This window comes from Esox lucius, chromosome 16 (genome assembly GCF_011004845.1).
Source record: "Esox lucius isolate fEsoLuc1 chromosome 16, fEsoLuc1.pri, whole genome shotgun sequence".
Classification (NCBI taxonomy): Eukaryota; Metazoa; Chordata; class Actinopteri; order Esociformes; family Esocidae; genus Esox; species Esox lucius.
Window position 1 is genome coordinate 18,382,248 of NC_047584.1, and position 22,756 is coordinate 18,405,003.

Here is a 22,756-nt window from a genome sequence, read left to right on the forward strand (position 1 = left end):
TGCCTGACAAATTATTTTCCTGTGCATGCATGTATTTCTGTTATCAGATGTTTGAAGGCTAACTAACGGATGTGGCTAGCCAGTCCCAGTCAGGAAGTCACACATGCACCAGCAACAGCTGTATTCCCAGATCACCATAAGAGCTCAGCCCCGTCCCTCCCACTAGTTCCCCACCTCTGTGTTTAACGTGTCTCATTCAGCGCCTTCAGGTCACTTACAACGCTAATGACTGCCATTTCTTATGTGTGTCTGTGGCAGATCGGGGTGGGTGGGGGCGTGCACGTCAACAGCCCACTCAGTGACGTCTGCAGGAAATAGAGTACACTGCCTGTCGCCTTGGCCGAAGGGCACCTTTGAGGAGACAGCAGACAGAGAGAGCTGAACAAAACAGAGAAAGGCTTAGCCAGATGAAGATATACACTGATGAGCCAAAATATTATGACCACCTGCCTATTAGGCTGTTGGTCCTCAGCATGCTGCCAAAACGGCGCTGACCCTCCAAGGCGTGAACTCTACAAGACCCCTGAAGGTGTCCTGTGGTATCTGGCACCAAGACATTAGCAGCAGATCCTTCAAGTCTTGTAAGATGCGAGTCTTGTAAGTCCGCCGTGGATCGGACTTGTTGGTCCAGCACATCCCACAGGTGCTTAATCGGATGGAGATCTGGGGAATCTGGAGGCCAGGGCAACACCTTGAACTCTTGATGTTCCTCAAACCATCCCCGAACACTGTGTGCAGTGTGGCAGGGCGCTTTATCCTGCAGAAAGAGGCCACTGGCATCAGGGAATACCATTGTCATAAAGTGTTGTACCTGGTCTGCAGCAATGTTTAAGAAGGTGACACGTGTCAAATTGACGTCCACATGAATGCCCGGACCCAGGGTTTCCCAGCAGAACATTGCCCAGAGCATCACACTGCCTCCACCGGCTTGTCGACTTCCCACAGTGCATCCTGGTGTCGTCACTTCCCCAGGTAAACGACGCACATGTACAAGGGGTGTAACGGAAAAAGGGACTCATCGGACCAGACAACCTTCTTCCACTGCTCCAAGGTCCAGTTCCAATGCCCATTGTAGGTGCTTTTGACGGCGGTACAGGGGTCATCATGGGCACTCTGACTGGTCCGGAGCAACGCAGCCCCATACAGAGCAGGATGTGATGCACTATGTGTTGTGACACCTTCCCCCCATAACCATCATTAACATTCTCTGTGACTTGTGCCACAGTGGACCTTCGGTCGGTTCGGACCAGACGGGAATGCCTTCGTTGCCCTCGTGCATCACTAAGCCTGGGGCGCCCAACACTGGGGATGAAACGGTTACCAGTTTCATTATAAACCACGGTAAGATTCCCGCCGGTAAGCATTACCATTTAAAAAAAAATTTTTTTAACCTTGATTTATAATTTGATTACCATGGTTTCAAAAACTCATGGTAAATACTCTCCCGCATCAACCAACGTTAGCAACAGTCTGACGCAGACACAGCCTGCAAAGTGGGTTTTTCTTTGTGTGAAAACATGGCGAAAGTCAGTGACAGCGCTCTGAAGAATATTCACCCTTCTAAGAAGACCAAATCTCAAGTGTGGTCGAATTTTGGGCTTTACGAGAGTGCTGAGGGAAACTTAATCGAAGATGGTCACCCTGTCTGCAGAACATGCAAAAATTGCTTTAAAAAACTATTCTAATCTTTTCATTTTCATGACCACCACCCACTACTATATAGCTAATGCAAGGTAAGTGAAGACGGACAAAGTAAATATGCTGACATGTTTATATTTCAATCTCGAGTGAACAATGATGCATACATACAGGGTGTTAGGCCAGCAACACCTTATTTCTTAATGAATGAGAACGGATGTACAATCAGTGCTGTTCATTTGATTTGTCTAAATATTTTGTGTAGTTATTTTGATGTCAACACCTGAATAATTGATTTGTATATATATGGTTGTATTGTTCTTACATGCACATTGATTTACTTGTGTTGCTTTTATATGCACAAACTTGTTTGTTTAAACATGCAGTAGGAAAACGTTTACCTCTCATGACAACATGGTGCCATCTTTAATGTTAATTATTTAAATGTTTATGCACACAAAAAGTGCATAGTGCTGCTAATTTTATTTGTTGTTTTGTGGGTTTTCACTATAAAACTTGGTGAAATGATTTCAGTGTGTGTACCAGTACTTTTTGAAAATGTCCAGCACATTTTAACAATACCACAATAATTGTGATAACCGTGATCATTTTGGCCACTATAACCGTGTTATGAAACTTTCATACCATTTCATCTCTATCCAACACCCTGTCGCTGGTTTGTGGTTTGTCCCTCCTCGGACCACTGTCAATAGGTCCTCACCACAGCTGACCGGGAGCACCCCACAAGCTTTGCCGTTTCAGAGATGCTCTGACCCAGTTGTCTGGCCATAACAATTATACCCCTGTCAAAGTGGCCAGGTCTTCACTCCTGCATCCAACAACGTGGACTACGAGAACCGATTGTTTGCTTCCCATCTAACACACCCAGACCTCTACTCGGCTCTACTAAGCTAAGTGGAGCACTTATGGAGTGGAGCACAATAATACTGCTCCCCACAAAGTGCCACGTGAAATGTGTTTTTCAACCCTATTCATGGTTTGCAACATACTCTGACCTTGGCTAACGTCAATTTACTGCAACATTTCGAATGCATTTTTCTGTCTGATAAACGTGTGAATGATTTGGTAGTTCATTGTGCCATATGATCTCCGCATGAGTCAACTCCCACACACAACAATACACCCTGACACTCACCCACACGACACACACACACACACAACAATACAACGAGACACTCACCCACACGACATACACACACACACAGTAAATCTGCTCACAAATATGAAGGCACTTTAATCATAAGAAAACCATTAAATGCACTTAAAAATGAAATGCACTTAAATGACATTTAATCTGTAGAAGACATAATCCGATTCCTTCTGCTCCTAACTTAATATCTCTACAATCTCACCCTGTATATGGACTTTTGAACACAACTGGCTTTTTGTCCTGCATATGAGAAAAAAACTGATTAATTTGGATCTTTGTGTTAACTGTTTTGAAAACGTGTATTCTGCATGGAAAAAAGTGCTACAAGCATTTAAGAAATATTGCAGTTGTGACGTGCCCTCTAAGTAATCAGACCAAATATGGATTTGATATCAGGTGCTTAGCAAAACTTTTTCACATGCTCACATTACTACCACCTAGTTAGCTGAAGTTTATAAGGGCTGTTTAAAAAACGGAGTCATGGATTCCAGATTACTACTGACCCACAGACTACTTTCAGGATGAGAAATTGCATAACATAAAGTTGGGGGAAAAACCAGCTGCGTTGATTTGACGGACCAAAGCATCCCTTCCGTTAGAATTATGAAATCAGCTTTACGTTGATGGTTCTCACTAAGATGGTTAGACACTAACATTTGAAAATCGACATACTTAGTGAATTAAAATAAGTAGATTTTTTACTAAAAGCTATCGAAGTGCAAGCCAACCAAAGTGGGGGAAAATCTTCCGGGCTGGCAAAAAGCTAAATATAGGTTGGAAGACAGCGACCTAACGCAACAGACATACAGAAATCTGAGAGGTGTGTCCCACATTCATGGTCTTAATGAGAAGACAACAAATGTGTTGAGAGTTTTTCTCTTCCCGTTTCCCATTTTTTGAAGCATGTCACTGAGGGTTTAAAGACTTGCAGTACTGCTCTGATTATTCAGTAAATACCCGACACTGCAGAAATGTAGGAAGCCCATCACTCAGGACTCTGCTAATATCTAGTGGTCCCAGGACGCCGGACTGTGTCTGCAAATATCTAATGTAGCAGGCCCCTTATTCTGGACTCTGCTGATATCTAGTGGTCCCAGGACGCCGGACTGTGTCTGCAAATATTTAGGAGGCCCATCATGTGGGATCCTGCATCTAAATCTTGTGGTGCAGTATGCAGGGTCATTTCTGCATTTATCTAGGGCACTCCTGCAAATCTTGACTCTGAATTTATGTGGGCCCCACCATGTTTGTGGTCCCCAGTGTACTCACTACTTACATTGCCTAACCTTATGCCACTGTCAGAAGTCCCGGACACTGTCAGAAGTCCTGCCCCATATAAGAAGCCCTGGTCCCTTTAAGAAGTCCTTGTCCCTGTCAGAAGCCCTGGTCCCTTTAAGAAGTCCTTGTCCCTGTCAGAAGCCCTGGTCCCTGTAAGAAGCCCTGGTCCCTTTAAGAAGTCCTTGTCCCTGTCAGAAGCCCTGGTCCCTGTAAGAAGCCCTGGTCCCTTTAAGAAGTCCTTGTCCCTGTCAGAAGCCCTGGTCCCTGTAAGAAGCCCTGGTCCCTGTAAGAAGCCCTGGTCCCTTTAAGAAGTCCTTGTCCCTGTCAGAAGCCCTGGTCCCTGTAAGAAGCCCTGGTCCCTTTAAGAAGTCCTTGTCCCTGTCAGAAGCCCTGGTCCCTGTAAGAAGCCCTGGTCCCTTTAAGAAGTCCTTGTCCCTGTCAGAAGCCCTGGTCCCTGTAAGAAGCCCTGGTCCCTTTAAGAAGTCCTTGTCCCTGTCAGAAGCCCTGGTCCCTTTAAGAAGTCCTTTCCCCTTCCAGAAGCCCTGGTCCCTGTAAGAAGCCCTGGTCCCTTTAAGAAGTCCTTGTCCCTGTCAGAAGCCCTGGTCCCTGTAAGAAGCCCTGGTCCCTTTAAGAAGTCCTTGTCCCTGTCAGAAGCCCTGGTCCCTGTAAGAAGCCCTGGTCCCTTTAAGAAGTCCTTGTCCCTGTCAGAAGCCCTGGTCCCTGTAAGAAGCCCTGGTCCCTTTAAGAAGTCCTGGTCCCTGTCAGAAGCCCTGGTCCCTGTAAGAAGCCCTGGTCCCTTTAAGAAGTCATTGTCCCTGTCAGAAGCCCTGGTCCATGTAAGAAGCCCTGGTCCCTTTAAGAAGTCCTTGTCCCTTTCAGAAGCCCTGGTCCCTGTAAGAAGTCCTGGTCCCTGTCAGAAGCCCTGGTCCCTGTAAGAAGCCCTGGTCCCTTTAAGAAGTCCTGGGCCCTGTCAGAAGCCCTGGTCCCTGTAAGAAGCCCTGGCCCCTGTAAGAAGCCCTGGCCCCAGTCAGAAGCCCTGGCCCCTGTAAGAAGCCCTGATCCAGGATGTTGGTTCACAGATTGCTGATGCTGAACATTCTTAAATAAAAAGACGTCTCAGCGTCTGAAAACTTCACACAAACGTTCATCGGGGGTATGTGGATGTTGAAGGACAGGGCCATTGGTTCACAACTGCAGTAGCATATGGTTTTGGCTGCGTGGCCAGGACACAATGATAATCTCAATGCTAATACACTGGAGAGGGATCATAGTCTGGCCAGTGCTACCGGATTAAAGTACACACTGCTCATTTTGTTTCATATTAACATTACATTAGCCCACATTAAAAGGTTTTGTTACTGTATTCAAAGTCTTCGTGAGGTTCCCAAAGTGCGTTGGTTGCCCTCATAGCGTTTTTTGCAGTCGGTAAAATGAAGTAGGCCAATAGACACGTGCTGTTTAAGTGAAAATTAATATAATGAAAACTGTTTCAGGGTTAATCTAGTGTTTCACAGAACCAATGTCTTGTGACCTAGTTTTACCTCTATCTGTATGTGTGATTTTGGACTAACCTGGTAGGCCACATAATTCATTACTCATGATTGATTGATTGATTGATTACTCATGACAAGGCCCCTGATAATCAAGAGACAAACGTGACTGAAGAACAGTTGTTTTAGCGCACACTATTTTTTTAGCGCAAAGTCAAAGGCATCCTGAAGTGGACTGTGGGGGATTAGTGGGGTCAGCCTAAGTGATATAGTTGGATGAGGTAGACATAATTCAGGATCTGCAGATGACAAAGGTCACTGTAGGAGTACTGGCATTATCCTAATGATTCCAACAGTACTCTGCTCTCTGGTTGAAACACTAAGCATGCACAGTATCTAAGAATGCGAGTCACTTTCCCACAGTCTCTTTCCCACAACAAAGTTTGCACATCTCTAAGGCTCAGGAAGGACATCAAAAAGCAACTCCACATGCTCTAATGCAAAACTGAAAACAGACCTTTGCCTTTAATGGCACTGCATGAATATGACCGCACTCCCCTCCTGTAACCCAGAGATCAATAACTGACATCAGCAGGACCATGTCTCTCCTCCCATCTCCTGACGGCTGTCTGTCCTCTAAATCTCTGCTATATCTGGCTACCTCTCAGAGGGATACAGTTCAGACAAAATGGGAATCCTGCTTTTGGCCAAGCATGACTGAGCGAATCCCTTTGACATTGAGGTGTACAGATGTTGAGCCATCCGCATCACCAGCAAACATGGACACAAGGCACACATCCTTCACCTCTAACCCTAGACGGCTGTAAGAACATCTGGCCATGGACACCCTCCCAAACCTGAGCTGGGGGGGGGGGAGATAGCAATATCCCTTTAAAGAGTAAACAGAGAACAGTCATACCTTTAACGAGTAAAACCGACTGCTAAGATCCCAGCCTCCCGCAGAATGCATGACCTTCTCCGTTTAGGATTTCTTCTGGAAGTTAAAGGAGGTACTGTGCCCAAAAAGAGAGGAGGCCGAGTTGGGCTAATCTCCGTAGTATCGGTGAACCCCAGCTGACGGGACAGGCACAAGCGCTGCAAAGCAGTCGACACCGTGCCAGGAACAGACTCACAGGCGCACTATTCGCTCCATCAGTTGAATCAGAGTTCACGCAAGCTCAATATTTATTTATTTCTTTTTTTTTTTTTTTACAACTGAGCAACCATTTGCTCACCGCATCAGATTACATCTGTGACGTCACCGGTCCCAGCCAGAAAGGCTTATCTAAAAGGCAGCTCGCTGGTGCTAAGCCATCGTGTTTCCTTCTTTTGTATGGCTCTCGGAGAAAAGCCCCGGTAGCAGCTTGCAGCTTCACGCCGCACCGCAGAGCACCGCCTTGCACCGCCTCGCACCTCCCATGGGACATGCAGGGAGTGTCCCCAGGATATTCAGCTTGACCAATTAGCCACTATGGCCTTACCTCTATCTCTCTCTCTCTCTTCCTCACTCTGTCTACAAAGCAATCCCACTCTTTCTTTCTCTCCCTCTAGCTCTCCCTTTTTCTGTGTCTATTTTTGGCACTCTCTTTCCTCCTCTGTCTCTCCCTTTCACTCTCTCTGCAATGCAAACTGTAGTTTAGTAATAACTAACACCCCCCCCCCCCCCCGTAGTATATAGGGAACCATCTCCCCCCCAAGTAGCAAACAAATCCCTGCACTGCAGGTTCAGTATTTTAAATGTGGCATTACCAACCAGTGTTTTCAGTATTTTAAATGTGCCATTACCAACCACTGTTTTCATTATTTTAAATGTGGCATTACCAACCAGTGTTTTCAGTGTTTTAAATGTGGCATTACCAACCAGTGTTTTCAGTGTTTTAAATGTGGCATTACCAACCAGTGTTTTCAGTATTTTAAATGTGCCATTACCAACCACTGTTTTCATTATTTTAAATGTGGCATTACCAACCAGTGTTTTCAGTGTTTTAAATGTGGCATTACCAACCAGTGTTTTCAGTGTTTTAAATGTGGCATTACCAACCAGTGTTTTCAGTGTTTTAAATGTGGCATTACCAACCAGTGTTTTGAATGTTTTAAATGTGGCATTAATAACATTTCAAATAAAAGATTAAAGCGGACGTGTTTGGTAACAGAACCGCATTAATGACTCAAAAATAATGAACTATGAAGGAATTATGACACCATGATGTGCTTTGCAAGATGATAACCAGAAATGGAAATGACATGCCTTTCTGAGAACATGAAAACAAATCTGAGAGATAACTCACCACACTTCTGCGTCCAGGAGTTGACACCTGAAAGGACAACATTGTCATTATCAGCGTTTCGAAGGCGAGCCATCGATGGCATTCCATGAAAGCTGTTTCATGTTGTTCATGTGGAGGCATGCACTTGTTCAGTGTTTATTATCTATGGGCCATTAATCACATCCATTTGAGCCACCAGTTCTTCCCAGCAGGGTTGGGGGTCTTGCCATGAAAGCTAAATGCCACTGATCAAACGTAGTGCACTAAATAGGACTAAATGTAGAAAGGTACATGCAGTCTTTACAGTTATGATGCCTGCGGAATAAACGTCTGAATGAAAAACAAAAAAGAATTTGGCATTTTCTTGTGCACAGTACAAACACAGAATACTTGATGGTGACAAGAAAGCCCTAAAGCTATTGTCTTCATGCTTGTTTTGGATGTGGACTTTTAACAACATTCGCCTGATATAATGTAAACGTATCTGAACTAAATTAATGAACTTAACAACTGCTGATGAAGTGTGAGGTTTGATTTAGTAACGTGAGCACCAAAGTGCATTTTCCAAGAGCTCTGTGTCAGGAACACCAGGCTGTAGGCAGAGATTACTCATCATTCCACATGGCTTCCGACAACCCACAGAGCATTCTGATTCACCTCGCCAATTAAGGGAGTGCAACGTCGGTATGAGACAAGAAGTCAACTCTCCAACAGAACCGCCTCCCCCACCTGCCAGTCAACTCCCCACTGATGCCAAAAGGGGATCATACTTCGAGGGGTTTTACAAAAAGCTTCACTGTCAACAGCAGATGGAGACTGAAAGCAAATCTCTTCTGAAGTGACTGGCAGAGACGCCTGTAGTGCATAAAAATGTTTTTTTTCTTTAAATCCAGACCACTTTGTAGTGTTGCTCGCATCTGTCCCTTTATAACAGGCTCCCACAGACATGCACTGAGGACAATATTTCAGGCCTGTTCAGTCACTGAATTTACCCACAGTAAGTCCATCATTCCAATGTAACTAGCCAATGTGTTTTTAAGGTTCTGATCAGTGCAACATACTGTATGCTATAAACTAAGGAATAATTTAGTCCGGTAAATACTGAATACGGCTATATGCCGGATTACAGACCCCCTAAGCCTAAAATGCAGGATCCCCTTATATAGTCTCTATAGGTATTACAACAGCAGCATCAGTATCTCCTAGCTCCAGTTCTCCAGTGCTTCCAATGGTAAACACTTGTTGTAAAGCATATTTTTTCCTCAGGTCTCTTCAGTTGGATTTAAATAGTAACAATGACTGACTGGCCATGGCAGTTTGTTTGGGGTGGTCTGTCTTGTCATATGATGATGTGCTATCCAATGAGTTTCGCAGAAAGGATGTTTCAGTACACTTCCGAAGTCACATTGCTGCTGCAATAATCCTTTAAATTATCAATAAAAACAAGTGAGCGAGTTCTAGTGGCAGCCATACATAACACCCCCTTTCACTGTATTTCTTGAATAAGTCTGTATGATCAGAAACTTTTTTCTTCATATTTTTGTCTTTTGATATCACTGATACAATTCTTTATCTTTGTCTTATCTATACTCTAAGGGCTTTCTTGGGTACTATAAAATGATTTTCACCTTGCAGTGTAAGTCTCTGCATTACTGCTGGTGAAGAATTCTGTGGATGGTAGTGGCAGACACATTGCATTGCACCTCTGTACCAGATCACACACTGGTTGTCTCATGGTTTTGTCTATGATTCTAATTTAGTTTTTTTCTTCAGATTGTTCAACCTCGTCATAGCTTCCTTGACTTTCATCGACACCTCTTTAGTCCTAATGTTGAAAGATACCAGTAACATAATCCCTTGAGCCTGCATAATAATAATAATAATAATGTGAAGGAATACGCATAACAAACCAAAAACACCTCAGGCCAATTAACCCAATACATTTGGTGCCCTGAAACAAGGGACTATGCATTAAAAGTGTGGTTACTTCCAAATGTTAAACCGATATGACATAGAAGCTCAACATTACTTTAAAATGTACAGTTATTGTTCACTTAAAAACAAAACTTTTGGAGTATAGAACTAAAATAATAAATAAATGCTTACTATGCCAATACTTACAGAGGACACGGTAGGTGCAATTATGAATGGAGAAAACATGTCTGATTCCTCATTTTAGTTGGCCAGCACACTGAGACAACCCCTAGAGCAGTGGTTCCCAACCAGGGGTACGAGGACCCCCGGGGGTACATGAGAAAACTCATGACACCATAGGCTTACTAGTGAAATGTACATGTGATTTTGTTTAATGTGAGCGTAAGTATAGACAATGTTTTTTGTGTGTGTGTGTGTGTGTGTATTATCTAATCACAGGTTTAAAACTGGTTTAACCAAACTGAAATGAAATGGCATCTGCTAGAGGCACTTACTATAATGCAAATAAAATGTGGATATTCATGAAAACTGTATGACTGCTGATATGCCTAAAGTGGCAGACAATTTAGAAAAGTCAGCAATTATTAATCAGATTCAAACACATTAATTAGCAACGTAATAATATTCTATAACCTATGGGAATCATTTTACATATACGAAGTCCCAATGCAAGGGATTTCCTCCGACAAGAAAAATGATTTCCTTAATTTTAACATTAAAACACAAAATAGGTTGTTAGGATTGCCGTGTGAAAGGAATATGTTTTTTTTTTAGAAGCTGCTGCAGGTGGTTGATATTAGATAGAAAATATATAGGTTACCTGATTTTCTGTCAATCTAATTATGTTAATAATGCTCTGTTGAGGTGATCGACTATAGAATATGCCACTGTGGTAAACTACATTCAACATGCTGCTTTCATCATGTCTAATTGACTTTACAGTGACATGTTTGTATCAGATACAATGAAAAGACACACACGGGATAATCTATAGCCTAATAAATGCGCCACAAGAAGATAACGTCTGCTGAATTTGTCAAGTGTAATGGTAGCGAATGTCTCCTTACCGTTTGCAGTAGCGGCTCCATTTGAGCGCCTTGGTCATTGATGTCCATCTTGCGTTCCCTGAACAATAATGCCCGGTGAATGGAATCGTGGATGGCTGCTGTTCTTTTTACTATTCCTGTCAGGTCTGAAAAGTGCGGTGCGAAAAACTGTCTGACACGCTCTGGTCACATGTTTAGCAGTCGTTATTGTCGTATAGCTTTATTCCTCACAGGGGCGCCGCTTAAATTTTATCCATGCTAACAAACCATGAGCATACCAAACCTCTTGCCTTAACGTGACGCGACAGAATAGATTGGGGAGCCCATCTTTTTATGGTTATTCTCTTGAATGGATAGTTTTTGGCAATCCTATCTGGATGTTATAATGAAGATAAAATAACAACTAAGCACATAAAACCAAATGAAAGGAAACCAAAGGAAACAGAGGAAATAAAAGATATAACATGAGATAAACTTCACACAACTGATTGATTCAGCCGAGTAAAATTGACAACTGAGGGTAGCTATACTGTAATTCGTAATTTACATATCCTTTCATATTGTTATTAAAATGGGATCTATAGTCTATTTGTATCTATAGTTTATTTGGTAGACAAAATGTGCTCTCTGCCTGTCAGATCAGATCAGGATGTTTTTAGATGTATGCCCTATTCCCTCAACACCTATAGCATCTCCAAGGTCATACACACTTGGTCAGTCCATAGGAACATATATCATAACCACCAGCTACCCCTGACTCACCAGATTTAATGGCGCCCATAGATCTCAAGTACTTATTGTGGCTCTGTGTCTACTTAAATGAAGATATGTCTTGGAGGTTACAAAGCCTGGAGGTTATGCTACTTAACCTGTCTACAGTCCATCACAGCTAGATAATTTGCTTTCTCCAAATGCACTTTCCGGTTTGACCTTGGCTGAAAAGCGTTCTGCTCTCTCTTGGCTTTTTGCTTCCAAGGTGCTCCCACTAACTAAGGTGCAACACATCCCCTAACCCCCTGCTATACATAACCCATAATCTCATCCGACAAAATACATCATCCAACTCAAATATCATCACTCTTTGCTGCTGGGCACAATGTCCACTGCTTGGCAATAAAGAAATATATTTATTCAAACAATAATTTAGTCAACAGGTGAAGTTGGGCTGGACTTATTCATCTTGCTTATTCACGTACAGCATAACGTAATGGGAAAGCATTTGACGCCCTCTGGTGTATGTAAATGGAACAGCAACACTGCATTAGTGAAGTAGTCTTTGCCTCCAGAACATATCTTTGTTAAATGACCATTGTAGAAAATGGTATTGCAGTGGGGAAAGCTTTTCACAGCTCAGCCACACTGTAAGTCTTCATTTAGCCCGATCCATCATTAGTTATATTTTTGAACAAAAAGATACTGAACAAATAAAGTACACCATATGGTGCATTATAAGTGCCACTACATGACAGTGGTGCCTACGTATCCTTCTGAGTAACAGAGGACAGATATTGCCTTGTCCCTGGTCACTGGTTTACAATCAATGCCTAAACAAAAGGGGTTTCCTTCCCTCTAAACCTGTACAAAGGTTTTCTAAAGGGAGCAAGAGGTTTATCATCACAGGGGTAGGTTACCCCAGTACTGCATACTGGGACAACCAGCACTGTGTAGCAATTTCAAGATACATTGAACATTTTTGTCCCTAGGTGAGGTCATCCATGTGGTCTATTCTGGTTAGGATCTCAAAACATTGATGTAAGTGGGTTCCGAAATGATGCAGTGGTCTAAGCCACAGATCAAGATTTGTCGAGATGTGTGATGGGAGTGCTTATTGATTAGTTTTAGCCATGTGCAAACATTTTAATTAGCATTCTGGATAGTTGTAACATAGATGACAGGAGTTTCTTGTCACAATCACCCTCATCATAACAAGAAAACGTAGAAAAAATACATATTTTCCGGAAAACCTGGGACAGCACAGGAGCCTACCGCACATTACAGTTTATTAGAGAATAATCCAGCACAGTAATGTAAATTAGTGCACAGAACAGGGATTTTCAGTATATAGTGGAGTACCTTAGAGTACAGTACAGATTATTTCAGTATTTCTAGATTGAATTAAACAGTTCTGTACACTAATGTAATCTAAACTGAATTAAGTAGATTACAGTACAATACACTTTAATTATGTATACAGTACATTACATTCAATCTATAACTGGTTCAGATTTGGTCCAGATTTTACCTATATGTCAAAAAACGAGTCCTTCAACTCTGACTGAGTCAGCAACATTTAGAACGTACACACAACAATGAATGTTGGCTTTCATTTGTTGACACGGCCTCCAATTAATGTCAAGGACAACCTTTGTGCTCAAAGACATATACATGATTAAGGATATAAACAGACACATTTCGTTCTAAAATATAGTTGATTGGTTCAATCATTGCAAATAAAAAGGCAAACCCCATGACAACCGAAGCATAACGGCTTAAAAATGAAAGATATTCTGGTGCTGAGAAATTCATTAATTAGTGTAACACTGCAGGTATGAGGCAGGACACAGGCTCAGGGAGAGCGTAAGACTTTTAATAACGAAACTTAGAAGTAACAAAAACAGAAACAACATGCTGCAATGGAATGAGAACCAAATAATGATGGACAAGATTCACTAGGGAAGGAGGAACTTATATAGGGACAGTGATAAAGAACACAGGTGAGGGCAATAACAACAAACAGGAGTCCACGCTCCAAATGTCGTGAGAAGACGTGACAACACTGTCACTTTGTGGACAATATTTTGAAGTCTTTCTGCATGACAATGAACCTAAACATCGCAAAGAAGAGCAAGACTTGAAACCTCTGTTTGGATATGTGTGGGATCACAAAATAAGCCAGTCATTAAAGATGTATGGCAAATCCTTACAAATACTTGGAAGCTTGGAAAAATTTACCACAGGTCTACTTGAACAAATTGCATAACAATTTACAAAAGCAAATTGGTAGTTTTGCATTGTGAGGGAGGCCACATACAATTTTGACTTGTTTTAAACACACAACGATTTTGTTACTTTTCAGTGTTAATATTTTTCAGTGTTACTTTTCAGTGTTTACTTGTAGCATTTGGGGAGTTAACATTTGGCCATAACCTAAAGAACAATTAAAATTAACAGTTTAAATAACGCAAAATGTTATTTGGCCACATTACAGTTTAAATTTAGATTGATTTTAAATGTACATTTGATATATTTGAGCCTTCCATTTGTCCAGTGGTGTGACTATAGAAAACATGTGAAGCTTTAAGTAATTCCAAAAAGAAAACAATGGGTTTTACGCAGTTGTATCTATAAATAAGTCATAATTTTCTGGTATTTTAACTCTTTAATTTTAATGTACAATCCTTTTCCAAAAAATGTGGGAAATGTAAAGTAAAACCGAATGCAATGATGTGCAAATAATTCAAACCCTATATTCAATAGAAAATATTACAAAGACAACATTGTTGTTTCGTGAAAGATATTTGCCCACTTTGAATTTGATGCCAACAACACATTTCAAAATAGCTGGGACAGGGGGAACAAAAGACTGGAAAAGTTGTGTAATGCAAAAAAAGGTGGAACATCTCAAAACGAATTAAGATAATTGGCAACAGGTCTGTAATATGATTAGGTATAAAAAGAGCATCCCAGAGAGGATGCATCTTACAGATGCAAAGATGGGAAGGGGTTCACCACTCTGTGAAAGACTGTGCAGGCAAATAGTGCAGCAATTTAACAATAATGTTTCTCCACGTAAAATTGCAAAGAGTTTCGGGATCTCATCATCTATGGTACATAATATCATTGAAAGATTCTGAGAATCTGGATAAATCTCTATACACAAGGGACAAGGCTGAAAACCAAAATTGGATGGCTGTGATCTTCAGGCCCTCAGGTGGCACTGCATTAAAAACAGACACAATTCTGTAGTAGACATAATTGCATGGGCTCAGGAACACTTTGGAAAACCATTGTCTGTGAACACAGTACATTACAAATGCAAGTTAAAACTCTACAATGCGAAGAAGAATTTACACAAGATCCAGAAAGGCTGCCACCTTCTCTGTGCCCAAGCTCATTTAAGATGGACTGAGGCAAAGTAGAAAACTGTCCTGTGGTCTCACAAATGAAAATTTGAAATATTTTTTTGGAATCATGGACACCACATCCTCTGGGCTAAAGAGGAGAGGGACCATCTTGCTAATTATCAGTTCAAAAACCAGCATCTGTGATGGTATGGGGTTGCATTAGCGCACATGGCATGAGTCACTAATGCTGAACAATATATACAGGTTTTGGAGCAACATATGCTGCCATTCAGGTGATGTCTTTTTCAGGGAACGCCTTGTTTATGTCAATAAGAAATGTCAAAACACATCCTGCTTGTATTACAACAGCATGGCTCTGTAGTAAAAGAGTCTGGGTGCTAAACAGACCTGTCACCTATTGAAAACATTTGGCGCATTATGCAATGAAAAATACGAAAAGGAGACCCTGCACTGTTGAGCAGCTGAAATCGAAAAGAATTGGAATACATTTCACTTTCTAAACTACAGCAATTGGTCTCCTCTGTTCCCAAAAAAAAACATTTGATATGAAGTGTTTGTACTACAGCAATTACCCTAAACCTAAAAAAAATGTGTACAAGTTTGTCCAAGAAAAATGTATAGGCGTCATCACAGATTGTATCACCCTGATGGACAATTCACAGCAAGGGGGCAAATTGTATGGTTAAAACAATTATTGACACATACACACATTTCTGACCACTGTATAAATGCTTCTAGACATTAGCATTGGATCCTTGTTGAAGGGTTTAAAGTGTACTCATTCTGATTGCATGCTCAAAAGGGCCCTGGACTTCCATTTTTCATCATTACCTCACAGATTTGTTATTGGATCCTTTGCACAACATTTTGCTTTCTTGGCTGTGGAAGCCATATATTAGAAAGCAGGTAATGAGGTGCAAGAGCACACTTTCCCAGAGATAGATGAAACCCAAGCACACTCCTGCGCACCCAACCTAGGGCCCCAACCCACAGCCAACGCCATGAGAGCCAATATTTAAAATGTGTTATATTGAAGGGATTTTAGAGAATGCTGTAAATAAGGGAGGCCACAACAGGGTCTCAGAAAATAAATGTGTTTCTGAAGCCGGTGAGTGGTAAGACAGAAATCCCAAGCCTTGCGGCCTCAAGAAGCCATTGCCTACTGGGAACGCTAGTTAAGGACCACTGATTGACAAACAGGTTAATTGGGTTTTGCATTAAATGCTGCTGACCAATTTATACCCTGCTGGCACTCGCTTTTGCGCATTGGAGGCAGTGTGACCAGACCTCCAAACCAGGACATTATGGACATATATATTGTGTTATGGGGCTGTTTTGGTTTCACTAGTCCTGAGTCCCATGTCATTATGAACCTGGTTACCTGTCCCAAAAAGCTAGAACTTGACCTCAGGCTGATAGACAAGCAAGAACAATGACCCCAATCACACACTGAAATCCAAAATTAAATGTTTAATTGACAACAAAATTACATTGAAGTTTGAAATGAAGTGGGTGCGCAGACCAAAAGAACTCAAGGATCTGTAAATATTATTTATGGAGGAATATACCAGGCAATGTGTTGTCTAATTGAATTAATAATAACACTCTTGCAGGGTAGGATATTAAAGTATTAAAAACAGTGGTGGCAATTATGTTGACACTTTTTTGTGTAATATATTTATAATTTGGGAAGAGTACTTTTGATTGATTCCTTTGAATCCAATAGTGAAATAAAATATATTCCACATATGTGAATGTATTTTGTTTATTTTATATCGCCTTTTTTGCTAATCTGTTTCAACTGACAACTTTTGTGACAGTAAAAGTGAAGTGCAATATGTTGATACATTTTCTGATTGAGCTTACAATGTGTTAAGGCCATGCACTTTACAAGAGAACTCTCCGCCCTGCATTGGCTAAAGTCTTGATTGTTCAATCACAACATTACGTTAAACTCTATAAAGTTTGATATTGGAAAGAATATATTATCAATTAGAACTATATGGATATAGACTTGGGAACTATTGTTTCTTCAAATAAACCTCCGTGTTATAAACAAAAGAATAGGTGAAGGGAATTGTATTAATTTCTTCAATAATTTACTTTAATTGAAAGTATTATCTGCATGAATGTACTCATGGTCAAAGTATTAACTAAATATCTTAGTAACCTGCTTACATTTTAGCCAATTAACGTTAAATTATATATGTGCTATGTTGTACAAAAAAGGGTGAGTCGTGTCAATTATAAAATGTGGGTTAATTGCGCACCTCCACTTATATCTGCACGAGCATACTGCATGGTGACTACCAATATGAACTTGTAATGTACCGTAATATTCATCCTTTCTTCGTTCGTTTGTATATCATTTTTATTGCAATGAAGCACATTACAGCAGATACAGAAGCTGTCCACAAAACGCACAACCTATTACAAAAGATATGGAAGGTCCGAGAAAGAATTAAGAATTAAAACATTTTTATCTCATTAATAAGGTACTAAAATGTACACTAAATAATCATGTATAACGCTTATAACCACACCTATTAGGTCCGTCTTTTTTCGTGTCAGAAAATGGCTGCGCCCTTAATGTCTAACATTGTTATATTTTGTACTGACACTGATTGAAAACGATGGCCATAGAATACTAGGGTACAGAAATAATGACATGTCTACAGATCAGGGGCTCGTTGGTCAGAGACTTCGCAGCGTCAAGATCTTTAGCAGCAAGAAGAAAAGCCTATCTGACTGTCGATAATAAAAAAGACAAAAGTTGCAAAACCTTTTGCAGTTGTTACAAACAAGCTAACGATGAAAAAAAAATTGTTTGCATTCAAAGGCAAATGGGCATCATGGGCTTATGTTCAATCATATTTAAAGCAATAAATCATCGATCATAGACTGCAAAACGACGATTAGGCAACATGATGTTCAATCATGATTATATTTTGCAACTCTGCTACTGCCTGTAATTTGTGAGTTAACGATGTATCTGTGATATGATGCCTCAATAGCTTATGTACAGCCATGGCAACATCTCTAGGAGCGGGTGCACGGAAGTAGAATTCAACAAAAACGCATCTACAATAACCGTAACGTTTAAGTTACATCGAAACTGTCAAACGAGACCCTGATCTTGCCGCTAACAGTATTATACAGAACGATATAGCCATCAGACTCTCAATAGTTGATCTTATCGAAGAAATTGTTTAACATCACTAGACTATAGCATAGTCCTACAACATGGGTTTTTAATCACAACCAACGAGTAGCCTATTTCTATTCATGGAAATATCAAAAATCGAATAGTTTAAATTAATTTCACAATAACACTAAATGGTTAAATAGTATATACATTATTTTCATAATTACAATAGACAATAGAGGTTGATTAAAATTGTTGTCATTAAATAAATAGCTTTCTCAGATAGCAAACTAATAATGTTAAATGGAAGAATTTCGGTTACATTTGGCTAGTAGGCCTATAGGGCCTAAATTCACCCCTGCTTGCTGTTAAGCCCACATTCTCAAATCCTTTTTTAATGCTGGGAATTGGGCAAATATATTATAATCGAAAAAGAACACGTGATTGGTGCATTGTGTTGTGTTTGTCTAACTGTGCGGATAGAAACTATAGTAACCAATGTCCTTTGCGCAATTTTTCTCACACTCTCTTGGAGCCAACATCTCAGATTTCAACTGGGACACTGTTTCCGTTACTGGTGTGGCAGTCGGTGAAATTCTTCTCCGTTTGGCTTGCTCAAAGATCCCAGAATCACTTGAGTCAATAGACTTTATCGAAGACGGCGTCTCTATCCAGTTGGGTTCGGATAAATCTTTTGGTTTTGCCTCATCCGACCCACCGATGGGTGACCTCTCCGTTGGAATCGCTTCCGCGTCATCAACCAGGTAGTTGGAGGTGCCTGTTCTGCCACCAACCGAATTTGTAGGCCAGCAAGAGAGAACAGAGCTAGACTTACTGCAGTACTGGGGTGGTGTGCGTGTGCCCCAGCCGGATGGGTCGGCATAGTAACCTAGAGGCCTGTTTGAGCAACCTGCGGTAGGAAGAGGAAGTGCCTTTACTCCAGCCGCTGCGTAGGACAGGAGGGTGGCCGCGTTACCGGCAAAATCAGCAGCTGCGGCCGCGTCGTATGCCGAGGCTGCAAAGTCCAGTCGGTTGTTGGCAGGGGTGACAAACCATCGCTGCGGGGATGCAACTGTCGGCTCTTCGGTTTGTTGCTGGGATAGCAAGCTGTTACTAAGTGGGACGCTGCGGTCCGTGCCAGGACCGGTCCCTACGCCAGGGTGAAAGCGAGATTTGGCATAACTGCTGACAAATTGGTCCTGTAGAAAAGAACCAGCCATGGCGTATCTCGCACCAGGCACGATCTGAGAGCGAGGCGAGTCACCCGGTGATGGCGTTAACCGGTCAATGTCACAACCTGTATAGACACTGAAAAGATAAGTGAGAAAAAGACAAATTATGAATCTTGCAGTATAACTGTCTCTGCCAAAGAGACGTAAAATAAAGGAACAAACCTTTTCTAATTGCTAATTTGATATGCTGTTTTTTGGAGGAGGCATCAGTAAATACAGGAGACATTGGCTACCAGTATCGTTATAACAATAACCATAATGTGGTAATTATAGTTAATGGGGAAAATAAAAAGAGATATATATTAATTAGATATGACTAAGACAGAAAAAAGTCCTCGCTCCCAATTTGAGGATCAGTAAGTGCCCATTCCAATTCAAGAAAATATGTTATGGCGGCTATTTTGTTCCTTTACACTACCCAACCATATCACAACATCGCAAAAACATGCGAATGACTATAAAAAATGCTTAATAAAAGTTTTCTTGAGCATTTTTTTAAATGTCTTTAGGTATTATTCACACACTTTAAATACATAATACATTGGTTTTGTCTCAGATGTGTTGTTTTCATTTAGTTGACATTTTTTATTTATAATCGGAGAAGCGCGTAATACTTTCATACAAAGCACAAGCAATAATGTAAAATAATCTTACGTGTCATAGTTGTCTCGAAATCCTTTAGCAAAAGGATTGTGGTCAATTTTGAGCTGCGTAATCTGCACACAAAAAAGAGGCAGTAATTAGAAATATCAGCTATTAGGCTAGTGCTTTTTCCATTGTCGCTATTACCAAAATGCAAGAAACTGTTGTTTTTGACTGACTAATAACCCTACGACAATAAACAAATTGCATTATCATCAATAAGATTTCTTACATCGGTATTCTGGTAGGCTGTGACCGCAATAAACTGTGTTTCTGGAAAGGTGAAAGTCTGAACTCTTCCAGGTTGGCTAGAGTCTTCAGTTCCATCTTCGTTGACTTCCACCACATGGAGCCTAGGTTGGTATTTGTGAAGGGACTGTAGGACAACCATCTGGAGGTGCAAGTAAAAAAAGACGTTCCATAAATAAAGACAGTCATTTTCACCTACATTTAAAGCCATTAACACATGCTATTTTCTTTGTGTAAATTAACCAAAGTGCAGACTTGATTTATAGATTATTTTTTAAAGCATAACATAGCATTTTAGTCAAGTTAAATTGCAGATTATTATTCAGTAATGGGGAAAACATAACTAGTGTTTCCCTGCGTAATATCTGTGACCGTAACACACACACCATACGAATATCATTGTCTATAATATTTTACATTTAGTTACTTAAGCATATAAACACAAGTAGCTCACTTGTCCGGTGTTGTTTGAACCTCCTTTATTGTTGGTTAATTTTAACTTTCCAAATGATATTTCTTGGCGCATCCAGTGCGCACCTGTGTTTGGTGAGTCAGGGTGCATGTACACTCTGTTTCCTGTAGGAAGTAAAGAAACGAAAATATTAAAATGTCTTATTATTAGATCACATCAGAAATCAAATCACAAGACAGTTTCAAATAGGTTGGTGATGCTTATTAGCTTGGCTTTTCAGTTAACATAATACTATAATACAAAAATGATAAGATGAACCTGTTCTTAAATATTAACCATTATCAATAAAATGTTATTAACAGATTTAGACGTACAGGAACGTAGCCTACCTGTCACATTTGTGTCGGCTTTGCCACATGGTACCCATTTGCCACCCTGGAATCGCCAGTGATTTGGATCAGCAAGAATAACATCCACAAATATGTTGTAGTGCGCCGTCGGATCGAGACCAGAAATGTTGAAACTCAAAAAGGGAAACATTCGTCTGTAATAATAATAATGAAGAAACCTTATGTAAAAAATTTCTGATCTGGTGACAGGATCGGGCGATGTGTTGCAACATTTCGTGCTTAACAGAACCAAATGTTTGGTGATTCATCAAATTCAAAAAAATATTTTGCCGATGCAACAACACAAGAAAATAGTCTGTAAATGTTTTTCAATTCAATCGAAGAAAATACAATAAAGAAATAAAAATTGAATGATCCTAAAACGAAACATTGAAATAATATTTATATAACTATTAGCCGCTCTGGTCTGCTAATTACTAACATGTAATTAAATAAATGCATCAAATGGTTCAATCCAATATTCGCATCCAAATATGTAATTAAGTGAATGTAGCAGTAACACCTACCTTCCTTGTTTGGTTATTATCATCTCGGTTTGATGTCTGTGAAACTTCAGCCACAAGGCCCTGTTGCACAAATACACCTGCGCTTTACCAGGCACCAGACCGGTTTGCGCCGAGGAAAATTGGTAGAATGCGGCTCCTTGATAAGTGTGTCCATACTGTTGCGTGTATGGGTACCCCGCGGTTGGATAGCCTTGCGGAGAGCTGTTGGTCAGAAGACTGTTGTACGCTCCATTAGTAATGACTGGATGGTGGGCCATATAACGACTAGGACTCCCAATAGAAAAAGCCGGGTGCGCTGGTCCATGTTGACTTGGGTATGGGAACATAGCACCTGAAGTTGCGGAGACTGACTGTGGTTGGCTAGATTGAGAAAAAATATACCTTTCTCCTGAAGATCCATCGAAATTATGACGAATTTCAGAGACTCCGTGTAGATCAGGAGAGAGCTTGCCTCTCTGGACGTCCCCTGATGCGTCCTTGGAGTCGGGGAAATTGTCTGCCTCTGACTGATTCGTCATCCCTCTTGATTTTTTTTTCAGAGGTGAACTTCTCTCCAGGTTGTCACTTGCAGAAATAATAGGATGGTCCAGACAGGAGAGCTCAGATCCATCGGAGCTTGGGTAGACACTGCCCACATTCAGACATTTCCTGGAGAGCACACTAGCTGGCAAAATGCAATTCTCGAGCTGCATATCTTTCCAATGGCAAACCGCTATTAACGCAACCTATATGAAATCACAAGGTTTTGCACACGCCTAACTCTATGGCAAACGAAAAAACGCCTTCCTATGGTTTGAGACATTTAGAGTAAATAGACATAGAGAGCAAATTAACCAATTGACACCATCCAGCAATCAGAAAGGATTTCCTTTTCTTCTCTCTTCCTGCATTGCTAATGAATCAACTATTGCGATTGGTTAGCTCAAGACAGTAATTTAATTAGACAGCTCTTAATTAGGATAATCATGAGGGCGCTGTGCATAAACCCATATTTGCTTAGAGACAATCAAGCGTCAAGTCATAATCTGATAAAAATATTGATTTCTTGATTTAAAATTCAGTATCTGTGTAGATATCACACCTATATGTCAACTATTTAAAAATGTTATAGGCTTTGCTTACTCGTGGTGGATGTAGTAATAAAAACAAAAAACGGTGTGCTGGGGATATAAAACCCCGTTTTGCACATGTAGATTACGAGATTATTAGGGTGAATATGTGTTGTTTACCTATTCATGTGGTAAGAGTGG

General features: G+C 40.8%; 2 protein-coding genes across 5 annotated transcripts in view; both read right to left on the minus strand.

The window, feature by feature from the left end:
* Window positions 1-11,114, minus strand: part of slc4a10b (solute carrier family 4 member 10b) — a 41,197-nt gene extending 30,083 nt beyond the window's left edge. The window contains exons 1-2 of one of the 3 annotated variants that reach the window (XM_010890868.4): window positions 10,847-11,114; window positions 7,866-7,892 (exon numbers count right to left, since the gene is read on the minus strand). In XM_010890868.4, the coding sequence (XP_010889170.1) occupies window positions 7,866-7,892; window positions 10,847-10,894 (75 nt within the window). In that variant the 5' untranslated portion in view covers window positions 10,895-11,114. Of the gene's footprint in view, window positions 1-218; window positions 467-6,496; window positions 6,726-7,865; window positions 7,893-10,846 lie in introns of those variants that run through there. The other 2 variants (XM_010890869.4, XM_010890870.4) reach the window with 2 other exon arrangements.
* Window positions 11,115-17,085: 5,971 nt separating this feature from the next.
* tbr1b (T-box brain transcription factor 1b) lies at window positions 17,086-22,307 on the minus strand. 2 transcript variants are annotated; one of them, XM_010890867.3, is made up of 6 exons: window positions 21,507-22,307; window positions 20,980-21,113; window positions 20,633-20,754; window positions 20,162-20,320; window positions 19,942-20,003; window positions 17,086-19,363 (listed from the first exon to the last, which is right to left on the minus strand). In XM_010890867.3, exons 1-6 carry the CDS (start codon window positions 22,196-22,198, stop codon window positions 18,523-18,525), a joined length of 2,010 nt encoding a protein of 669 aa, XP_010889169.1. In that variant the 5' UTR covers window positions 22,199-22,307; the 3' UTR covers window positions 17,086-18,522. The 2 variants fall into 2 exon arrangements, with proteins under 2 accessions (XP_010889169.1, XP_010889168.1); XM_010890866.3 differs by having other exon boundaries at window positions 20,980-21,134.
* Between the last annotated feature and the right edge of the window lie 449 nt (window positions 22,308-22,756).

Bases quoted from the DNA above. Each gene is read 5' to 3' on its own strand.
- tbr1b (XM_010890866.3), bottom strand. From the start codon at position 22,198: ATGCAGCTCGAGAATTGCATTTTGCCAGCTAGTGTGCTCTCCAGGAAA. The intron at 21,135-21,506 runs GTAGGTGTTACT...TTATTATTACAG, and splicing joins ATAATAACCAAACAAGGAAG to ACGAATGTTTCCCTTTTTGA. The intron at 20,004-20,161 runs GTAAGAAATCTT...TTTTGTGTGCAG, and splicing joins CAGCCTACCAGAATACCGAT to ATTACGCAGCTCAAAATTGA.